This window comes from Schistocerca gregaria, chromosome 9, assembly GCF_023897955.1.
Source record: "Schistocerca gregaria isolate iqSchGreg1 chromosome 9, iqSchGreg1.2, whole genome shotgun sequence".
Taxonomy (NCBI): Eukaryota; Metazoa; Arthropoda; class Insecta; order Orthoptera; family Acrididae; genus Schistocerca; species Schistocerca gregaria.
In genome coordinates this window covers 83,046,750-83,064,934 of record NC_064928.1, presented here as the reverse complement: position 1 = coordinate 83,064,934, position 18,185 = coordinate 83,046,750, and the positions used below count along the sequence as shown (strand labels likewise).

The following is an 18,185-nucleotide window of genomic DNA, read 5'->3' as shown; positions in this document are numbered from 1 at the left end:
ACCAATCGTGTCTTTTAGATTTTTGCTCATCACTTGCAGCAACTGTTTTTTGAAGGATACCGATTTGAAGAAATACCACACCAGTTCCGTTAAAAATTGGTTTTTATTGCAATTTCCCCACATCGGAAAACTTGTTGTACCATTCAGACTGCCAGCCTTCACTGCAATCGCACTTCTTCTTTGTGCTACCTATACATGCTTCACACAGTCAAAGAAAAGGCTGGACGTGATGAAAGCTTAAAAAGTGGTAACCTTCTCACAGTGAAAGTAAAATTATGTTATACTACAATTTCAAAGCTGGCCGCTGTGACCGAGCTGTTCTAGGCGCTTCAGTCCGGATCCAGGTTCGCAGGTTCGAATCCTGCCTCGGGCATGGTTGTGTGTGATGTCCTTAGCGACAATTTATGTAGTTCTAAGTCTAGGGTACTGATGACCTCATATGCTAAGTCCCATAGTGCTTAGAGCCATTTGAACCATTTTTGAACAATTTCAAAAGACCAGCTTTAAATATTTACCGAAAATTGCTAAAATAATATAATACAAATTAAAAATATTGTCTCTCGATATTGCTTTTCGGTATCGATACATCGTTACTTCTGAGAGAAACAATTGGCCCTTATATGTCGTTATATTTGGGAAATGTATCTACACCACTGGCCATTAAAATTGCTACATCAAGAAAAAATGCAGATGATAAACTGGTATTCATTGGACAAATATATTATACTAGAACTGACGTGTGATTACATCTTCACGCATTTTAGCTGCATAGATCCTGAGAAATCAGTACCCAGAACAACAACCTCTGGCCGTAATAACGGCCTCGATACGCCTGGGCATTGTCAAACAGAGCTTGGATGGCGTGTACAGGTACAGCTGCCCACGCAGCTTCAACACGATACCACAGTTCATCAGGAGTAGTGACTTGCGTATTGTGACGAGCCAGTTGCTCGGCCACCATTGACTAGAGGTTTCGAATTGGTGAGAGATCTGAAGAACGTGCTGGTCAGGGTAGCAGTAGAACATTTTCTGTATCCAGAAAGGCCCGTACAGGACCTGCAACATGCTGTCGTGCATTGTCCTGCTGAAATGTAAGGTTTCGCAGGGATCGATTGAAGAGTAGAGCCACGGGTCGTAACACACCTGAAATGTAACATCAATGCGAACAAGAGGTGACCGAGACGTGTAACGAATGGCACCCTTTACCATCACGCCTGGTGATACGCCAGTATGGCGATGACGAATACACGCTTCCAATATGTGTTCACCCCGATGTCAACAAACACGGATGCGACCATCACGATGCTGTACACAGAACCTGTATTCATCCGAAAAAATGGCGTTGTTTCATTGGTGCACCCAGGTCCGTCGTTGAGTGCACCATCGCAGGTGCTCCTGTCTGTGATGCAGCGTCAAGAGTAACCGCAGCAACGGTCTCCGTGATGATAGCCTGTGCTGCTGCAAACTGTTCGTGCAGATGGTTGTTGTCTTGCAAACGTCCCCATCTGTTGACTCTGGGATCGAGACGTGGCTGCACGATCCGTTACAGCCATGCGGATAAGATGCCTGCCATCTCGACTGCTAGTGATACGAGGCCGTCAGGATCCAGCACGGCATTCCGTATTACCCTCCTGAACCCACCGATTCCATATTCTGCCAACAGTCATTGGATCTCGATCAACGTGAGCCGCAATGTCGCGATCCGATAAACCGCAATAGCGATAGGCTACAATCCGACCTTTATCAAAGTGGGAAACGTGATGGTACCCATTTGTCCTCCTTACACGAGACATCGCAACAACGTTGCACCAGGTAACGCCGGTCAACTGCTGTTTGTGTATGAGAAATCGGTTGGAAACTTTCCTCATGTCAGCAAGTTGTAGAGATAGAGTGATTTTGTTGTCACATAGAGTGAGATGGAGGTGAAAGCATGAGTGTTATTTTATAGGTTTCCTCCTCATTGAATGACGACATTTTCGTAATTTTATCTACATTAGTTTCATTTAATTGCGTAACGGCCCTGATGGCCTCGCCGTTGAACGCCTGTGAGCTCCAAACACACGCACACACTTTGTTCTGGAGTGTAGAATAGGACGGAAGTGAAACGTGAATTACAATCAGTTCACACAATAATGGGCTAGAAGCTTTTGAAACATGATGTTACAGAGCGATGTTCAACATAAGATGGGCGTATCGAATAACTAATTAAGAGGCACCGAGTCGAACTGGAGAAAAAATTTGTGTCACAGCTGGACGAAGAGATGAGATAGCTTGATTCGATATATCCTGAGGCATACAGCAATCATTTACGTAGTAACGGAGGTAAAAGTGCGCGGAAATGGAGAAGTCTTTTATTGTAGAGGGTTCAAAATGGTTCAAATGGCTCTAAGCACTATGGGACTTAACATCTGAGGTCATCAGTCCCCTAGACTTAGAGCTGCTTAAACCTAACTAAGGATATTACACACATCTATGGCCGAGACCGGATTCGACCCTTCGACCGTAGCAGCAGCGCGGTTCCAGACGCGCCTAGAACCGCTCGGCCACAGCGGCCGGCTCCTTGTAGAGGAGCACCGGTAAGCAGCTTCGAATGGATGTATGAGGACGTGCTGAGATGTATGGCCTCGGAAGTTTTTATTCTTATCTCAAATCGCCTGAAGCATTACATGTCATGCACATTAATCAGTCGACGTCACAGTTCGGCTGACTCAGTTTGCAGCTCTCTGCCGTTAGAGGACTGTAGGGTGTAACATGGCAGTGTGTAACGTAACTATGTCGGTGCAGAAGAAACAGCTTGCTGTAATCGAGTTTCTGTCCGCAGAAAACTTCTTCCGCCGGCCGGAGTGGCCGATCGGTTATAGGCTCTACAGTCTGGAACCGCGCGACCACTACGGTCGCAGGTTTGAATCCTGCCTCGGGCATGGATGTGTGTGATGTCCTCAGCTTAGTTAGGTTTAAGTAGTTCTAAGTTCTAGGGGACTGATGACCTCAGACGTTCAGTCCCATAGTGCTCAGAGCCATTTGAACCATTTAGAAAACTTCTTCCACACATAGGGCACCCTCTCTTTCAGCACGACATCGCCAGACCACACACGAGCACTGCGACAATCCGACGCCTTCAGTTCACTGTCATCGATCATCCTCCATATAGTCCCGGCTTCGCCCCATCCGATTTTCATCTGTTTCTAAAACTTAAAACCACCACCGACGTCTTCACTTCGATAGTGATGAAGCGGTGCAAGCAAAGGTGAGGTTGTGATTCGACAGTGAGGGTAACCACAAATGTTTCTCGTTGGGAGAACTGGGTTCGTTGCCAGAATGACTATATTGAGAAATAAATATCTGAGACGAAGAAAAAAATGTGGAATGTTAATAAAGTTTGATTTGTTTAAAAACTTTTATGAGTTTTCACATAAAATACGAGGGCTGTCCACAAAGTACATCACGTTTTGGAATTAAAAATAAATAAAGTATTAGAAACTTTTATAATATATACAGATGAAAGCCACACTTAAATACTACTTTTCTACGTAGTTGCCATTTAAATTAAGGCACTTATCGTAGCGATGCACGAGCTTGGAAATTCCTTCGTCGTAAAATTCGGCCGCCTGCGCCTTCAACCACGTGGTTAATCAGTAACCCGGTAGAAATACGATTTTTGTGGATTTCCTGGAAAGAGGCACTACAATTGCCAAACTCTGCACAACCTCAGAAGAGCAATACAAAACAAGCGCAGGGGAAAGTTGGGCTCAAAGATCTTGCTGATTCACGACAACGCCCGGGCCCACACGGCAAATACCACTCGTGAAGTTCTCGAATCTTTTAAGTGGGAGTTGTTTCCTCATCCGCTGTACAATCCCGACCTGGCACCGAGCAATGAAGAAGTGGTTGGCTATGCAGCGTTTTGATGACGACGCACAGCTTCAAGAAGAGGTACCCACGTGGTTGAAGGCGCAGGCGGCCGAATTTTACGACGAAGGAATTTTCAAGCTCGTCCATCGCTACGATAAAGCCTTAATTTAAATAGCAACTATGTAGAAAAGTAGTATTTAAGTGTGGCTTTTATCTGTATATAATAAAAAAAATTCCCAATACTCTATTTATTTTTAATTCCAAAACGTAATGTACTTTGTGGATAGCCCTCGTACTTTGGGGTATTACTTTTTAGCACGACCTCGTATAAGGGGCAGTCACATTAAAACGAAACATATAGAAAAAAAGCAAGTAGACTGTTCGTTATTACGAAAGTAATCGTCGTAGCTGTCAATAAATAGCGGTTTTAGGTGCTACAGTCTGGAACCGAGCGACCGCTACGGTCGCAGATTCGAATCCTGCCTTGGGCATGAATGTGTGTGATGTCCTTAGGTTAGTTAGGTTTAAGTAGTTCTAAGTTCTAGGGGACTGATGACCTTAGAAGTTAAGTCCCGTAGTGCTCAGAGCCATTTGAAGCATTTTTTGTCAGTAAATTTATCCCACTGTCAGACAAGACGTGCATTTTCTTCGTCCCAAGCAAATCGACGACCACGAATATCTTTATCCTACGGTCCAAGAATATGGAAATCTCATGGCGAGTCATCGGGACTGTATGGAGCGTGTGCGTGGACTTTACACCGCCACGTATACAGCCTTCGCAACGTTTGGCCGGACATTATCGTGCAACATAATTGTCGTTTCGCCATGCGATTTCCTTGTTTTTGAAACAGAGAAAATCGACATTCCTGCCCGTCGATTTGCTTCGAATGAAGAGATGCACGCTTTGATACAATAATGGTCCATAGGCAACCACAAACGTTTTTCCGTTGTCCAAGATTTTTTCCAAGGTTTCAAAGAGATGCTGTTAATGTGTTAACGGTGTGACTGGCTCACTCACGATTTTTTTATATGTGGTCAGCCATTGACATTTCTCAGTGCTCTTCTTTTTTGCTTCTCGGTCGCTTCACTTGTTTGTATAGCACCGGTGTGTCTCAATGTGGAAAGAATTCATTAACAGTTATAGACGTGACTTTCGAAATATGAACAGCTTTTTCCACCTGTCTCGTTTTCATTTGACCGCCTCTTATAAAGCAGTTATTATGGAGATTTGAGGAGACTACACAACATAGAGTAGGATGAAGAGCTCTGTCAGTAACAGCGACAAGAAGTTAGAGACGCAAAAGGAAAAACACTAATATGTGTTGAATTAAAAAAAATTACTGTAATCCACATAAAAATTACCACGCGGCCTAAATTACGATATTGGATTTTATGAGTAATTATTTACAACTGTTATAAGCGACAAGGTCTTTCAGGAAATATTTGTGAAGAATCTGCATTAACCATTGGCCATGTTCCCCACTAGAAGTTCAGTGCTGATCTCTGGCTGTTATTGTACACTGAAGCGCCAAACGAACTGGTAAAGGCATGCGTATTCAAATACAGAGATGTCGGTTTAAGTAGTTCTAAGTTCTGGGGGACTGATGATCTCAGATGTTAAGTCCCATAGTGCTCAAAGCCATTTTGAAATACAGAGTTGTGTAAACAGGCAGAATACGGCGCTGCGGTCGACAACGCTTGTATAAGACAACAAGTGACCCGAGCAGTTGTTAGATCGGTTACTGCTGCTACAATGGCACGTTATCAAGATCTGAGTGAGTTTGAATGTGGTGTTGTAGATGGCGCACCTGCGATGGAACTCAGCATCTCCGAGGTAGTGATGAACTGCGGATTTCCACGTACAACTGTGTAACTAATGTACCGTGAATATCAGGAATCCTGTAAAATATCAGATTTCCGACATCTCTGCGGCCCGCAAAATATCCTGCAACAACGGGACGAACGACGACTCAAGAGAATCGTTCAACGTGACAGAAGTGCAACTCTTCCGCAAATTGCCGCAGATTTCGATGCTGGGCCATCAACAGAATGTCAGTGTGTTAACCATTCACCGAAATATCATCGATATTGGCTTTCGAAGTCGAAGGCCCACTCATGTATCCTTGATGATTGTACGAGACGAAGCTTTACGCCTCGCCCGGGCCCGTCAACCCCGACATTGGACTGTAGATGAGTGGAAACATGTTGCCTTGTTGGACGAGTTTCAAATTGTATCGAGCGGATGGATGTGTACAGCGATGCACACAACCTCATGACTCCGTGGACCTTGCATGTCAGCAGGGGGCTGTTCGAGGTGGTGATGGCTCTGTAATGGTGTGCGGTGTGTGCAATTGAAGTGACATGGGACCCTTCATACTTCTAGATCCGACTATGACAGGTGACACGTTCGTATGCATTCTGTCGGATCAAGTGCATCCATTCATGTCCATTATGCATTCCGATGGACGTGGACAATTCCAGCAGGACAATACGACACCCCCTCCCCCCCACGTCCAGAATTGCTACATATTGGATCCAGGAACTCTCTTCTGACTTTAAACTCTTTTCGCTGGCCACCAAACTCCCCAGACATCTACGTTAGCACTTAGAACTACTTAAACCTAAATAACCTAAGCACACATCCATGCCCGAGGCAGGATTCGAACCTGCGACCGTAGCAGTCCCGCGGTTCCGGACTGCAGCGCCTAGAACCGCACGGCCACCGCGGCCGGCAAAGTAATTACACTCGAACATAATACGTGTTCCAAAATTCTACAACTGATAGACGTTAGAGATATAGGTCTATAGTTCTGCACATCTGTTCGACGTCCCTTCTTGAAAACGGGGATGACCTGTGCCCTTTTCCAATCCTTTGGAACGCTACGCTCTTCTAGAGACTGTAACATTACAGGACATATTGGGACATATTGAAGTATTTGATACTGTAGACTTTTAGGGGATGTCGATACAGATATGCAAAATGTAAAGAGAAACTTTGGTGATGTTTAAATATTGTACTGTGTCAATATTAGGACATTTTGCACAGAAAGAACAAAAATAGAATTAATGTAAATATATACTAGTGTTAGTAACCTATTTTCATTTAATTTTGTAATTATATTTCATTTTGTAAAAGAAAGACTCACTGTTTGCTGTAGCTCTGATTAATTGTATAAATTATCAGTTTTGAGCTAAATTATTTCATATAATATGGACAAGATACTTTTAAAAACTCACCAGCTAAAGAGAAAGTCTGTAAATGAACGTTTAATGCACACTTCTGGAACTTTCTATGGAGAAATTCTATATTATGATCGCAAAAATACGAAAACTTGTGAAAACTGTTTCATAACCTAATTTCGAAAGACGATTTGTATCAAGAAATATTGCTAAAAAGATTTATTCACGTTTTGAAACACGATTTAAATCATTTTACATATAAATAGTTGTTCTAAATCACTCAAGAAATATCCAGAATCAAATGTCAAGATATTTCTGGAAACATCGGTACAAATCTGGTGAAGGTTATCCAGAAGCTGGTAGAAAAATGTTATAAAATCTATTTGGAAATTATGCTTGTAAGAATTTATGTGTACTGATCCTTTTACTTACTTTAATCTGTACTAAAATTCTGTAATGTCTAATTTAGTTTTAAGTCGTGAATTGCTATCGTATTGTAAACAAAACATTGTCAAAGACTCTCATTGTTTGGAAAGATATTAATACACCTAGGAGTTGTCAGTTGCCAGTTCAGTTCAGTTCGGATATGCAGTGCGGTTAGCTCTGAGAGTCAGTTGTTGAGTCTGTCAGTTCTGTTTGTAAATAAACGTCTGTAATGAAGAATTACTTGTTGTCGTCAATATGAACTCAAGACCTTTTGCACGAAGCAGACACCTCCTAATGCAACGTTTTAATTTGGTTGAGGAAGCTGGGATCGCTATAAGTGCAAACAAATTGAAGTGGGACGTTTTAATTTGGTGTTGAGGAGCTGAAATGTTATAAGACCTACGGTACACCGCTGCAAGAAGGGGGCAAGTTCCTTCGCGTACTCTGTGTAAAATCGAACTGGTAACGCATGAGGTCCGGCGGCCTTTCCTCTTTTGAGCGATTTTAATTGTTTCTCTATCCTTCTGTCGTCTATTTAGAGATAGTAGAGTGGTTACAACAACCACAGAGAAGATTCTACCTTCAACGACAACCACCAATGGTGTCTGCTTGCTTTCACTGCGAATGAAGTTCACAATAGGGGAATTCTGTTCTGTTTCCTGAATTCTTGTGGTACTGCGCTCTCTGTCTTTGCTGAGCTCAGTGTACTCTTCACCGCGAGCGTAGATCTCGGTTTGCAAAGCGTGCTCCTGGTTCGGCTACTGACCTTCCTGCGCGTGCTGTTGAGGAACCGGGGCTCTGCGACGTACATGTAGCTAACCACCATCCCCAGCAGCTGGTTGACCGCGCTGGCGCACACCAGGGGCCTGCAAAACACGCACGTACATATAGCGACAGCTCAACTCCTCGTGCATCCGAGTTTCTCACAAGAAAATTATACAGAAGAATGGCAAAGAAAGGTAAGTATCTGCTAGACGGTCAGTTTGGTTTTCGGAAGGGTAAGAGCACCAGAGAGGTAGTTCTGACGTAATTTATATCAGAAACAAGAGTGTCGACAGGAGTGTAAGATGGTGTAATATATTCGAAATTCTGATAAAAACAAGGGGAAGCTAAAGGGAAGAAGGGTAATGGATAATGTGTACAAGAAGCAAGAGGGAACAATAAGAGTGGAACACTATGAGTGAAGTGACTCCGTCTTCCGGCCACAAGTCGGCCATCGGGACCATCCGACCGCCGTGTCATCCTCAGTTAAGGATGCGGATAGGAGCCGCGTATGGTCAGCACACCGCTCTCCCGCTCGTGATGATGGTTTTCTTTGACCGGAGCCGCTACTATTCGGTCGAGTAGCTCCTCAATTGGCATCACGAGGGTGAGTGCACCCCGAAAAATGGTAGCATCTCATGGTGGCTGGATGGTCACCCATCCAAGTGCCAACCACACTCGACAGCGCTTTACTTCGGAGATCTGACGGGAACCGGTGTATACACTGCGGCGAGGCCGTTGCCGTGAACGAAGTGCTCGGATTAAAAAAAAAGGTGTAAGACAAGGATGTTATCCTTCGGCTCTACTGTTCAATCTATACATGAAAGAAGCAATGACGGAAGTAAAAGAAAGGATAAGGAGGTGGATTAACATTCGAGGCGAAAGGATCAGTGATAAGATTTGCTGATGACTCTGCTATCGTCAGTGAATGTGAAGAAGAACTACAGAATGTGTTGGTTCGAATGGTGATAAGGTTCGCTGATGACACTGGTATCCTCAGTGAAAGTGAACAAGGAATATAGAATCTGTTGGTTGTAATGGTCTAAAGAGTACAGAATATGGATTTAGAGTAAATCGAAGAAAGACGAAATTAATGAGACGTAATACAAATGAGGACTACGAGAAATTTAACATCAGATTTGGGGATCACGAAGTGGATGAAGATAAGGAATTCTGCTAGCTAGGTGGCAAAATAACCCATGGTGCACGAAGCAAGGACGAAATAAAACACACACAAGCACTGGCAAAAAGGTTCTCCAAGACTAGTCTACTAGCATCGAAGATAGGCCCGAACCCCAGGGAAGCCGGTCACTGTGACCGAGCGGTTCTAGGCGCTTCAGTCCGGAAACGCGCTGCTGCTATGGTCGCAGGTTCGAATCCTGCCTCGGGTGTCGATGTTTGTAATGTCCTTAGGTTAGTTAGGCTTAAGTACTTGAAGGGGACGACCTCAGAAGTTAGGTCCCATAGTGCTCAGGGCCACTTGAACCATTTTGGCTCTGCGATCGAGACGCAAACAAGACGTCCTAGCTGCTTCACTACCGAAGGCAGACTGCCCACTAGGATGTGGGAAACTGCCCAAAAATCCCGTCCAGGCTGGGCGGCGCACAGACTCCAAGTACTCTATCCGCCGGTAAATGGAAATGCCGTGTGGCTAGGGCCTCCCGTAGGGTAGACCGCTCGCCTGGTGCAAGTCTTTAAGGTTGACACCACTTCGGCGACTTGCATGTCGATGGGGATGAAGTGATGGTGATAAGGACAACACAACACCCAGTCCCTGAGCGGAGAAGATCTCCGAAGCAGCTGGTAACCGAACCCGGGCCGTTAGGTAGGACATTCCGTCGCACTGACCACTCAACTACCAGGGGCAGACTTATCCGTCGGTATACCTCACCATCCTGGAAGGAGTCGAGTTAACGCGCGCTGCTACTCGGTTGATGGAGTATTACGATCTAGTGTAAGTCTATCAGATCTTCATTGAGTTTCAAAGTGGTGCAGAGAATGAGAACTTGTTCATATTTCTCGTAAATGTGAAATCATGCACTTAACGACATGAAACTGTGACTACTGCATCAGTCGTGGGCTTGGTCGTAAATAAAGCAGATGGCTAGAGTGTCTGCCACGTAAGCAGTTAATTCACATGTCCCCGTTGATATATATCAACGCCAGTCAGCAGATGAAGATATTTTTTTTTTGTCGTCAATTTACTGACTGGTTTGATGCGGCCCGCCACAAATTCCTTTCCTGTGCTAACCTCTTCATTTCAGAGTAGCACTTGCAACCTACGTCCTCAATTATTTGCTTGACGTATTCCAATCTCTGTCTTCCTGTACAGTTTTTGCCCTCTACAGCTCCCTCTAGTACCATGGAAGTCATTCCCTCATGTCTTAGCAGATGTCCTATCATCCTGTCCCTCCTCCTTATCAGTGATTTCCACATATTCCTTTCCTCTCCGATTGTGCGTAGAACCTCCTCATTCCTTACCTTATCAGTCCACCTAATTTTCAACATTCGTCTATAGCAACACATCTCAAATGCTTCGATTCTCTTCTGTTCCGGTTTTCCCACAGTCCATGTTTCACTACCATGCAATGCTGTACTCCAGACGTACAGCCTCAGAAATTTCTTCCTCAAATTAAGGCCGGTATTTGATATTAGTAGACTTCTCCTGGCCAGAAATACCTTTTTTGCCATAGCGAGTCTGCTTTTGATATCTTCCTTGCCCCGTCCGTCATTGATTATTTTACTGCCTAGGTAGAAGAATTCCTTAACTTCATTGACTTCGTGACCATCAATCCTGATGTTAAGTTTCTCGCTGCTCTCATTTCTACTACTTCTCATTCCCTTCGTCTTTCTCCGATTTACTCTCAAACCATACTGTGTACTCATTAGACTGTTCATTCCGTTCAGCAGATCATTTAATTCTTCTTCACTTTCACTCAGGATAGCAATGTCATCAGCGAATCGTATCACTGATATCCTTTCACCTTGTATTTTAGTTCCACTCCTGAACCTTTCTTTTATTTCCATCATTGCTTCCTCGATGTACAGATTGAAGAGTAGGGGCGAAAGACTACAGCCTTGTCTTACACCCTTCTTAATACGAGCACGTCGTTCTTGATCGTCCACTCTTATTATTCCCTCTTGGTTGTTGTACATATTGTATATGACCCGTCTCTCCCTATAGCTTACCCCTACTTCTTCAGTATCTCGAACAGCTTGCACCATTTTATATTGTCGAACGCTTTTTCCAGGTCGACAAATCCTATGAACGTGTCGTGATTTTTCTTTTGCCTTGGTTCCATTATTAGCCGTAACGTCAGAATTGCCTCTCTCGTTCGGTAACTTAGTGGGACGGGTGTCAAGAAAAATCCCAGAACAGGAATATAAAACGAATCAGAAAACATGGGTACTGAGAATTTTACACAGTCTTCTCATATAATAATTCTAAATCTCTTTTTCCCGTACTCTCTGTCTCTCTGTCTCTCTCTCTCTCTCTCCTGTAATTGCTATCAGTCTTTATAATGATGACGGCAAGATTCATAAAAATCACAGAGCGACATTCCTGTGTCCGTCAGCTGTCAATTATGAACACAGAATAACGTCGTGATATACTGTACCTTGCACTATGAGAGGGGATGTCCCTTGTTGCGTGAACAAGGCACATCCCAGCTTTTCTTTGCTTTGTTGATTAATAAAAATATTCCAATATATGCGCGAGGCAGTGATTCCAACCCGATGTGCAGCGGAGTACATACTACGACCGCTCAACGAAGCCATGGTCTCATGTGTTCGAGAAACACACCGGGAAAGGACATTTTTTTTTTTTTGGGTTGGGGAGGGCGGGGAAGGCAGAGTGATCAGGGGTCGTAACCTGAGGCCTGGTCACAGTGTCCCCCTCGTCCGTCAAGGAATCAGGGATGGGAAGGGGAAACCTTTTGTGGGAATCATTATTTATTTATTTATTTTTATTTACTGTTTTTAATACAATGTTAATGTGCTTTTACAATGTATCTAGCACCGCATCGTGCTCTGAGTAAAAAAAAAAACAATATCTCGGCACGTTCCTACACCGAGGTAATGTATATGGGGAAAACGAAAAAAAAGAGTGCTTTATACAGGATGCAGAAGGGTGTGTCGCTACTCTCCTAACGCTTCATCGTCCAGGTACGTCTTCACGTATATCATCTTATTCCACCGAGAATCGAACTTAGTCTTGTCAGCTCACTCAATGGGTGTCTTCTCCTACCTGTTGATGATCCAGCTGCGTGGAGGGTCGCGTAGGGCACTCCCTAAGTAATTAAAAAAATACTGTCTGTATTTTGGATTCCGTACGACCTCGCAATGACGTTCTTGTAGGTAGTTCCAAAAGTCGAATACATGTTTAGGTCCATCGTGAAATAAGTAGTGTACCGCATGCGCACGGACCCACGTAACAGCGTTGGTCTTGGTGCGCGGGAAATACTGTTGATCCGGAAATAGTAGAAACCGAGGTGTAATGTGTTCCGGAGTCACTCGTAGAAAATACGACAAAATTTGTCGCACTAAACGCCATACGTCTTTCGCCGCGCCACATATGAGACGGTGTTCGTTCGTGTCTGGTATCCCGCAGTCTACGCAGAGAGGCGATTCCGCCATGTTGATCTTGTGGAGGCGAGATCGGGTGATCTGTTTACCATTAACTGTGATGTACCATGTGGATCAGACGGCTGTGTCCAGTGGGACCGCGTGAATCGTCTTCCACACCACCTTCCAATTAACCTGAGGGGTTTTGGTCTCCACGATGTTTGGTGGGCGCCTCTGCTGTAGTACATGATATATATCCCGCGCCGACGTCTGTTTCGTCGGTGCTACTGCGATACGGACATAGCTGTGTTCAATGTAAAGGTTCCCGAAGTAGTAGAAGGGTGGGGGTATGTCTTGCGTCGTCAGTGGGGGCATAAGGGAGGCCGGAGCTAAGGACTCGAACAGCAAACCTGTCAAACTTTCCGGGTGGTGGCGCCACAGCCTGATGCGTGAGCTGACATACAGGGCCACAGCTCTGTCGTGGACACGGACTAGACCAAGACCTCCCCTTTCTGGGGGAAGGGTTAGTGACTCATAACTGACTTTGAAGAGCATGCCTGTACTGATGTAGGCTCCGAATGCCGCTAATAGACGCCGAGTTATCAGTAACGGTATTGGGAGAACACGCGCTATGTGTGGAAGGCGCGATGCGAGGTAAACATTGACGAAGTGTGTCCTTTGGAGAATGTCCAGGGTCCGCAGACGAAGGTTGAAGATCTGGACCCGAATTTGTTGTAATAAGCGGCGGTAGTTAAGAGCCGCAGCGCGCCGTATGTCGTTGTGAAACTGTTCCGAGACATTTGATACTGCCACAAAGCTGTAGGGGTTCGACACACGCTGGGGTCAAGCCGTCTCCTATGGCCATGGCGACGGATTTGGCGACGTTGAGGCAGCTGCCGGAAGCCACACCGTACGTGGTAATCCATTCTAGTGCTCTGTTGACATCGTCGCGATTGCGGAACACGAGAACCAGGTCGTCTGCCTATGCTGTACAGCGAAATGTGACGTCACGTAGGGCAAGACCGGTGAGGCGTTGACGGAGGCCACAGAGGAGCGGTTCCAGTGCCAGAGCATATAGTAACGTCGACAAGGGGCAGCCTTGACGCACGGAGCGGAAAATCGCGAGGGACTGCGAGAGACGCCCGTTAACAAGCACTTTGGAAGTCGCCCCTCGGAGGAGGCGCATCACGACGTCTGTGAATTGCTGCGGGTACTGCATGTGCTGGAGAACTGACGTTAGGTACGTGTGATCTACTCGATCAAAAGCCTGGCTGAAATCTAGTGATGCCAGCGCTCCCGGGATGCGGCGTGCCCTGGCTAGGGCTATTAAGTCACGGTATCGACACAGTGCTGTGTGGATGTTGTTGATACCCGCTAGGGAAGTCTGATCTGACGAGATGACGTAAGGTAGGGTCGGTCGTAGACGGTTTGCTAACAGTCTGGTGAATATCTTCATGTCGCAGTTGACGAGTGTTAGCGGGCGGTAATCTTGTATTCGAGCCCCACCTTTAGGTTTGTGAACCGGCATAATTATTCCTTCTACGAAGGTCGCAGGGAGCGGCACCGCGGGAGACATAAGCTCCCGACAGATGTCTGTGACCTTGGGAGCCAGTGCCACCCGTCCGGGCCAGGAGACTTATTCTCCGCTCCTGTACTGATGGCGTCGATAACTTCGTCTTCCGTAATGTCGCCCAATAATTCAGTTTGTAAATCCTGTGGGACAACGCCGTAAACCAGTTGTGAGACTGCTGTCACCGTCGTCGGGTCGGAACATTGAGCAGAATAGAGTCGTGCGTAATGGTCGAAGAAGGCTGCAGTAATATCGCGTTGTGTGGTGTGACGACGGCCGTCCTCAGTGGTGACGGCATGTATCAGCGCCCGTCTTCGAAGTGTACGTTCACGGATGACGTGTTACATGGTGGGTCGTTCCGTTGCGACTCTGTCTTGTGTTCGCGCTCGGACGATCGTCCCTTCGAGGTGGCGCCGCATATGGGCTACGATCTGTGCTTTCGCACGCTGAACTGTCAACTGTCGCTCCGGTGTGGGTGGCAACGAGGTGCATTCGTGAAGGACGGTGAAATAAAAATCAAGGGTCTACCGCCTCCAAGCAGCAGTCTCACGACCATACGTAATAAAGGTTCACCGTAGGGCCGGCTTGGCGCAAGTTAACCACCAACTAATCGACGTAGGATACGTTGGGAGGCGGCGGACGCACAAACTCCACGTGTCTTCGATGGCGCGTCGACAATCCGGAGAAGCGAGATGAGTAAGGTTTAATTTCCAGGGATATCGGCTGGCGACGAAGGGTGACGGCACATATATAGGCCTCGTGATCACAAAAGGCTACTGGCCACACCTCCGTGTCACTCACCGTTGCCGCGAGAGAACGGGAGACGTAAATCCTATCGATGCGACTAGACGAGTGACTTGTGAAATGGGTGTATCCAGGTCCATTTCCTCGAACATGTTCCCATGTATCTACCAGCTGGAGATCGTCGATGAGTGTCCCAAGTTCGGGGCACGGTGAATGGCGTGGCAGATGATCTTTAGGTGCTTGGGTGCGAAATCGCCCCCTAATATCAAGTCATCGTGCCTGCCCTGAAAAAGGGGTGCTATTCCTTCTGAGAAGAAGAGCGATCGGTCACGACGGCGATTCGTTCCGGAAGGGGCGTACATATTGATAAAGCGGACGCCTTGCACCGTTACGGCCATTCCTCTAGCGTCGGGGAGATATCGGACCGTCCGCCTCGAGGCTCTCTCTGAGGATAATTGCGACTCCACTGTTAGTTGGCGAGGCGTGGGACACATGAGCTGTATAACCATACATACCCGGGAAATCGGCGACGAAGACTTCTTGGAGAAAGACAATGTGAACGTCTGCTGCATTGAGCATGTCTTGGAGCAGCGACAACTTCGTACGTGTCCGAATGGTGTTAATGTTGATGGTCGTTAAGCGATAGGTCTGTAGATCGTCGCCTGCGGTAGGGGCCGCAGTCAGTGTCGCCGTAAAAGGTGGGGCCTGTGATCTGCTGGCCGCGCCCGCGCCGTCATCTGTTGCTACTCGGGAGGGGCCGAGGTGTGGGAGGAGAGACCCCTCTCCTCATCCACCACAGCGGCCGTAGAATCGTCTTCAATGTCATCCGCCCAAGGTCCGTAAGTTAACGGTGGCTGCGGTAGAACACTTGTGGGCTGAGTGACTAAGGGTGAATCCGCAGGTGTTTCCGGTTGTGTACCAACGGCGGGTAATGTGCTGGCCATCCGTTTGCCCGAGAGAGCGGAATCGGGTTTGTCAAAATCAGACAAAGTGACAGGTGAGGGCGATCTCGTGTCATCCATTTTCCTCGTCGTTTCGTCGGCCGTCCGATCGTCAACTGGAGAAGACGACCGCTGGAGGCAATCGTCTGAGGGTGTGCGACGTCGCTTTTTATGTTTTCTCGGTGACCTTTGTTTGCGGACGTGGGTTTCTGTGTCCGAAAGAGCTTGTGGCTCCAGTATAGCATCTCCTTCAGGTAGAAAGGCAGAGGTCGGTACAACCCTACCGTCGGGTTCCATTCTCTCGTCCGAATCTTCATGTGGAGTCGATGGGCGGCGTTCTGCGACCTCTGCAGACACCGTAATGGTGTTGGTCAATCCAGGACCGGCGCATTCTAACGCTCCCTGTCTTCCGGGGGGGGGGGGGGGGGGGTGTTGTCTGTCATGACAGTCGATCGTGTCACCTCTGCGTAATTGAGGGGGAAAGCCGTGAGCGTAGGAGGTGGCGTCGTGTCATGCAATGGAAGTTGTGTAACCCGACGTTGAATACACGCCGAGCGCACATGATCCTCCTGGCCGCAACCAGAACAAGTACGAGGTTGTCCGTCGTACATTACTATTGCTCGACAGCCACCTATGACTAAGTAGGATGGCACATGTTTCTTTAATTCAATTTTCACTTGTCGGACGCCGTTGAGGACCTGGTACGTCTCGAAGGTGTTCCATTTTTCGGCCACGTGGCTAATTACCGTTCCATAAGGGCGGAAAGCTGAGGTAACGACGTCCGGTGGTACTTCGAAAGGGAGTTCGAAGACTCTTAGTGTGCGTAATCCTAGTCCAGCATGGTCAACAGTAACCTCTCCAATGTGACCATCTGAGTGTTTGAACTTGAAAGTGTTCGCGCATCTGCTCACAACTGCGTGACATAACTGGTCATCGACCATCTTGGCGTAAACGACGCTACTTGTGATGGATAGGTGGATACCGATGATGTGCTGTGTTGGTATTTGAACTTCGTCACGGATGAATCGTTCGACTTCAAAGGCTCGTGGTCGTGCGTAGTCGGGCTGGAAGGTGATCTTGATGGTAGATTTTCTGTACGAATGAGCCATGGCGACTCAGTGTTAACGGACACGAGTATTAGCTGCGGCGAGGAAGTAAACAAACTACGCGCGCTCGTGAGTCTCCGGACGGGACGTAAACAAGACGTCCTCGCCGCTCACCGGCCGAAAGCAGACTGACAGGCAAGCACGTTACCTACGAGCTAGCGAATAGACGCAAAATTTAGGCAGTGGCGGGGATCGAACCCGGGGGACTGACTCATTCGTACAGTGCACGTCTTGTCAAGTCGTTACAAGTACTTCCTCAGCGCCTAGCGAGTCGTTTCGAGCGCGCGAGATAGCGAACCAGATTCAGTTAGTGCCAGCAACTTAGAAACAAAGCGCGTATGTTGGAATGATCGGAAGAAAACCTACTTTTACAGTCGTAAGCCGTTCTTTATTTCCAGTGTCAACACGTATAATCAGCGACACTTTTGCTGCCATTGACCTGAGTGAGTTCCTCACTACGACGTTCCTCACCACTCCTTCAGGTAGGGCTCCGTAAACGTCCGTACACGACAGTGCACGCTACCAGCATGTTACGAAAGCCAAGAGCTAAAGCGGGATTTTTCATGGGATCATGCATCGGGTTCCATTGATCACAGAAATAAGGCATCAAGTGTTCCGGATTACCCTTGCACCTGCGACCGTTTGTACACATATCTGAAGAACAGGCACAGTGCATCAATCGTACGGGACAGGGTCAAAATTTAATCATTACACACCTCCTTCAGGCGAAGCAAATTGAGAAAATCGGTTGCTTCTTTCGTATTAGATGTGATCTAAAGTGGGCCTTAGGCGGCTTGTAGGAGAGCCATTTATTCAAATGGTTCAAATGGCTCTGAGCGCTATGGGACTTAACATCTGAGGTCATCAGCCCCCTAGAACTTAGAACTACTTAAACATAACTAACCTAAGGACATCACACACATCCATGCCCGAGGCAGGGTTCGAACCTGCGACCATAGAAGTCGCGCGGTGCCATTTATTCATGAGTGGTTCCTGACACAACTGCTAAAGCTACGTTTTGTCAGTTTTTTCACAGCGAGT

At 46.7% G+C, this 18,185-nt stretch overlaps 1 protein-coding gene across 1 annotated transcript in view; it reads right to left on the bottom strand.

The window, feature by feature from the left end:
- LOC126291441 (endothelin-converting enzyme homolog) overlaps positions 1-18,185 on the bottom strand; it is a 278,593-nt gene that overhangs the window by 102,016 nt on the left and 158,392 nt on the right. The window contains exon 12 of the mRNA XM_049984955.1: positions 8,225-8,324. Within this exon, the coding sequence (XP_049840912.1) occupies positions 8,225-8,324 (100 nt within the window). The remainder of the gene's footprint in view (positions 1-8,224; positions 8,325-18,185) is intronic.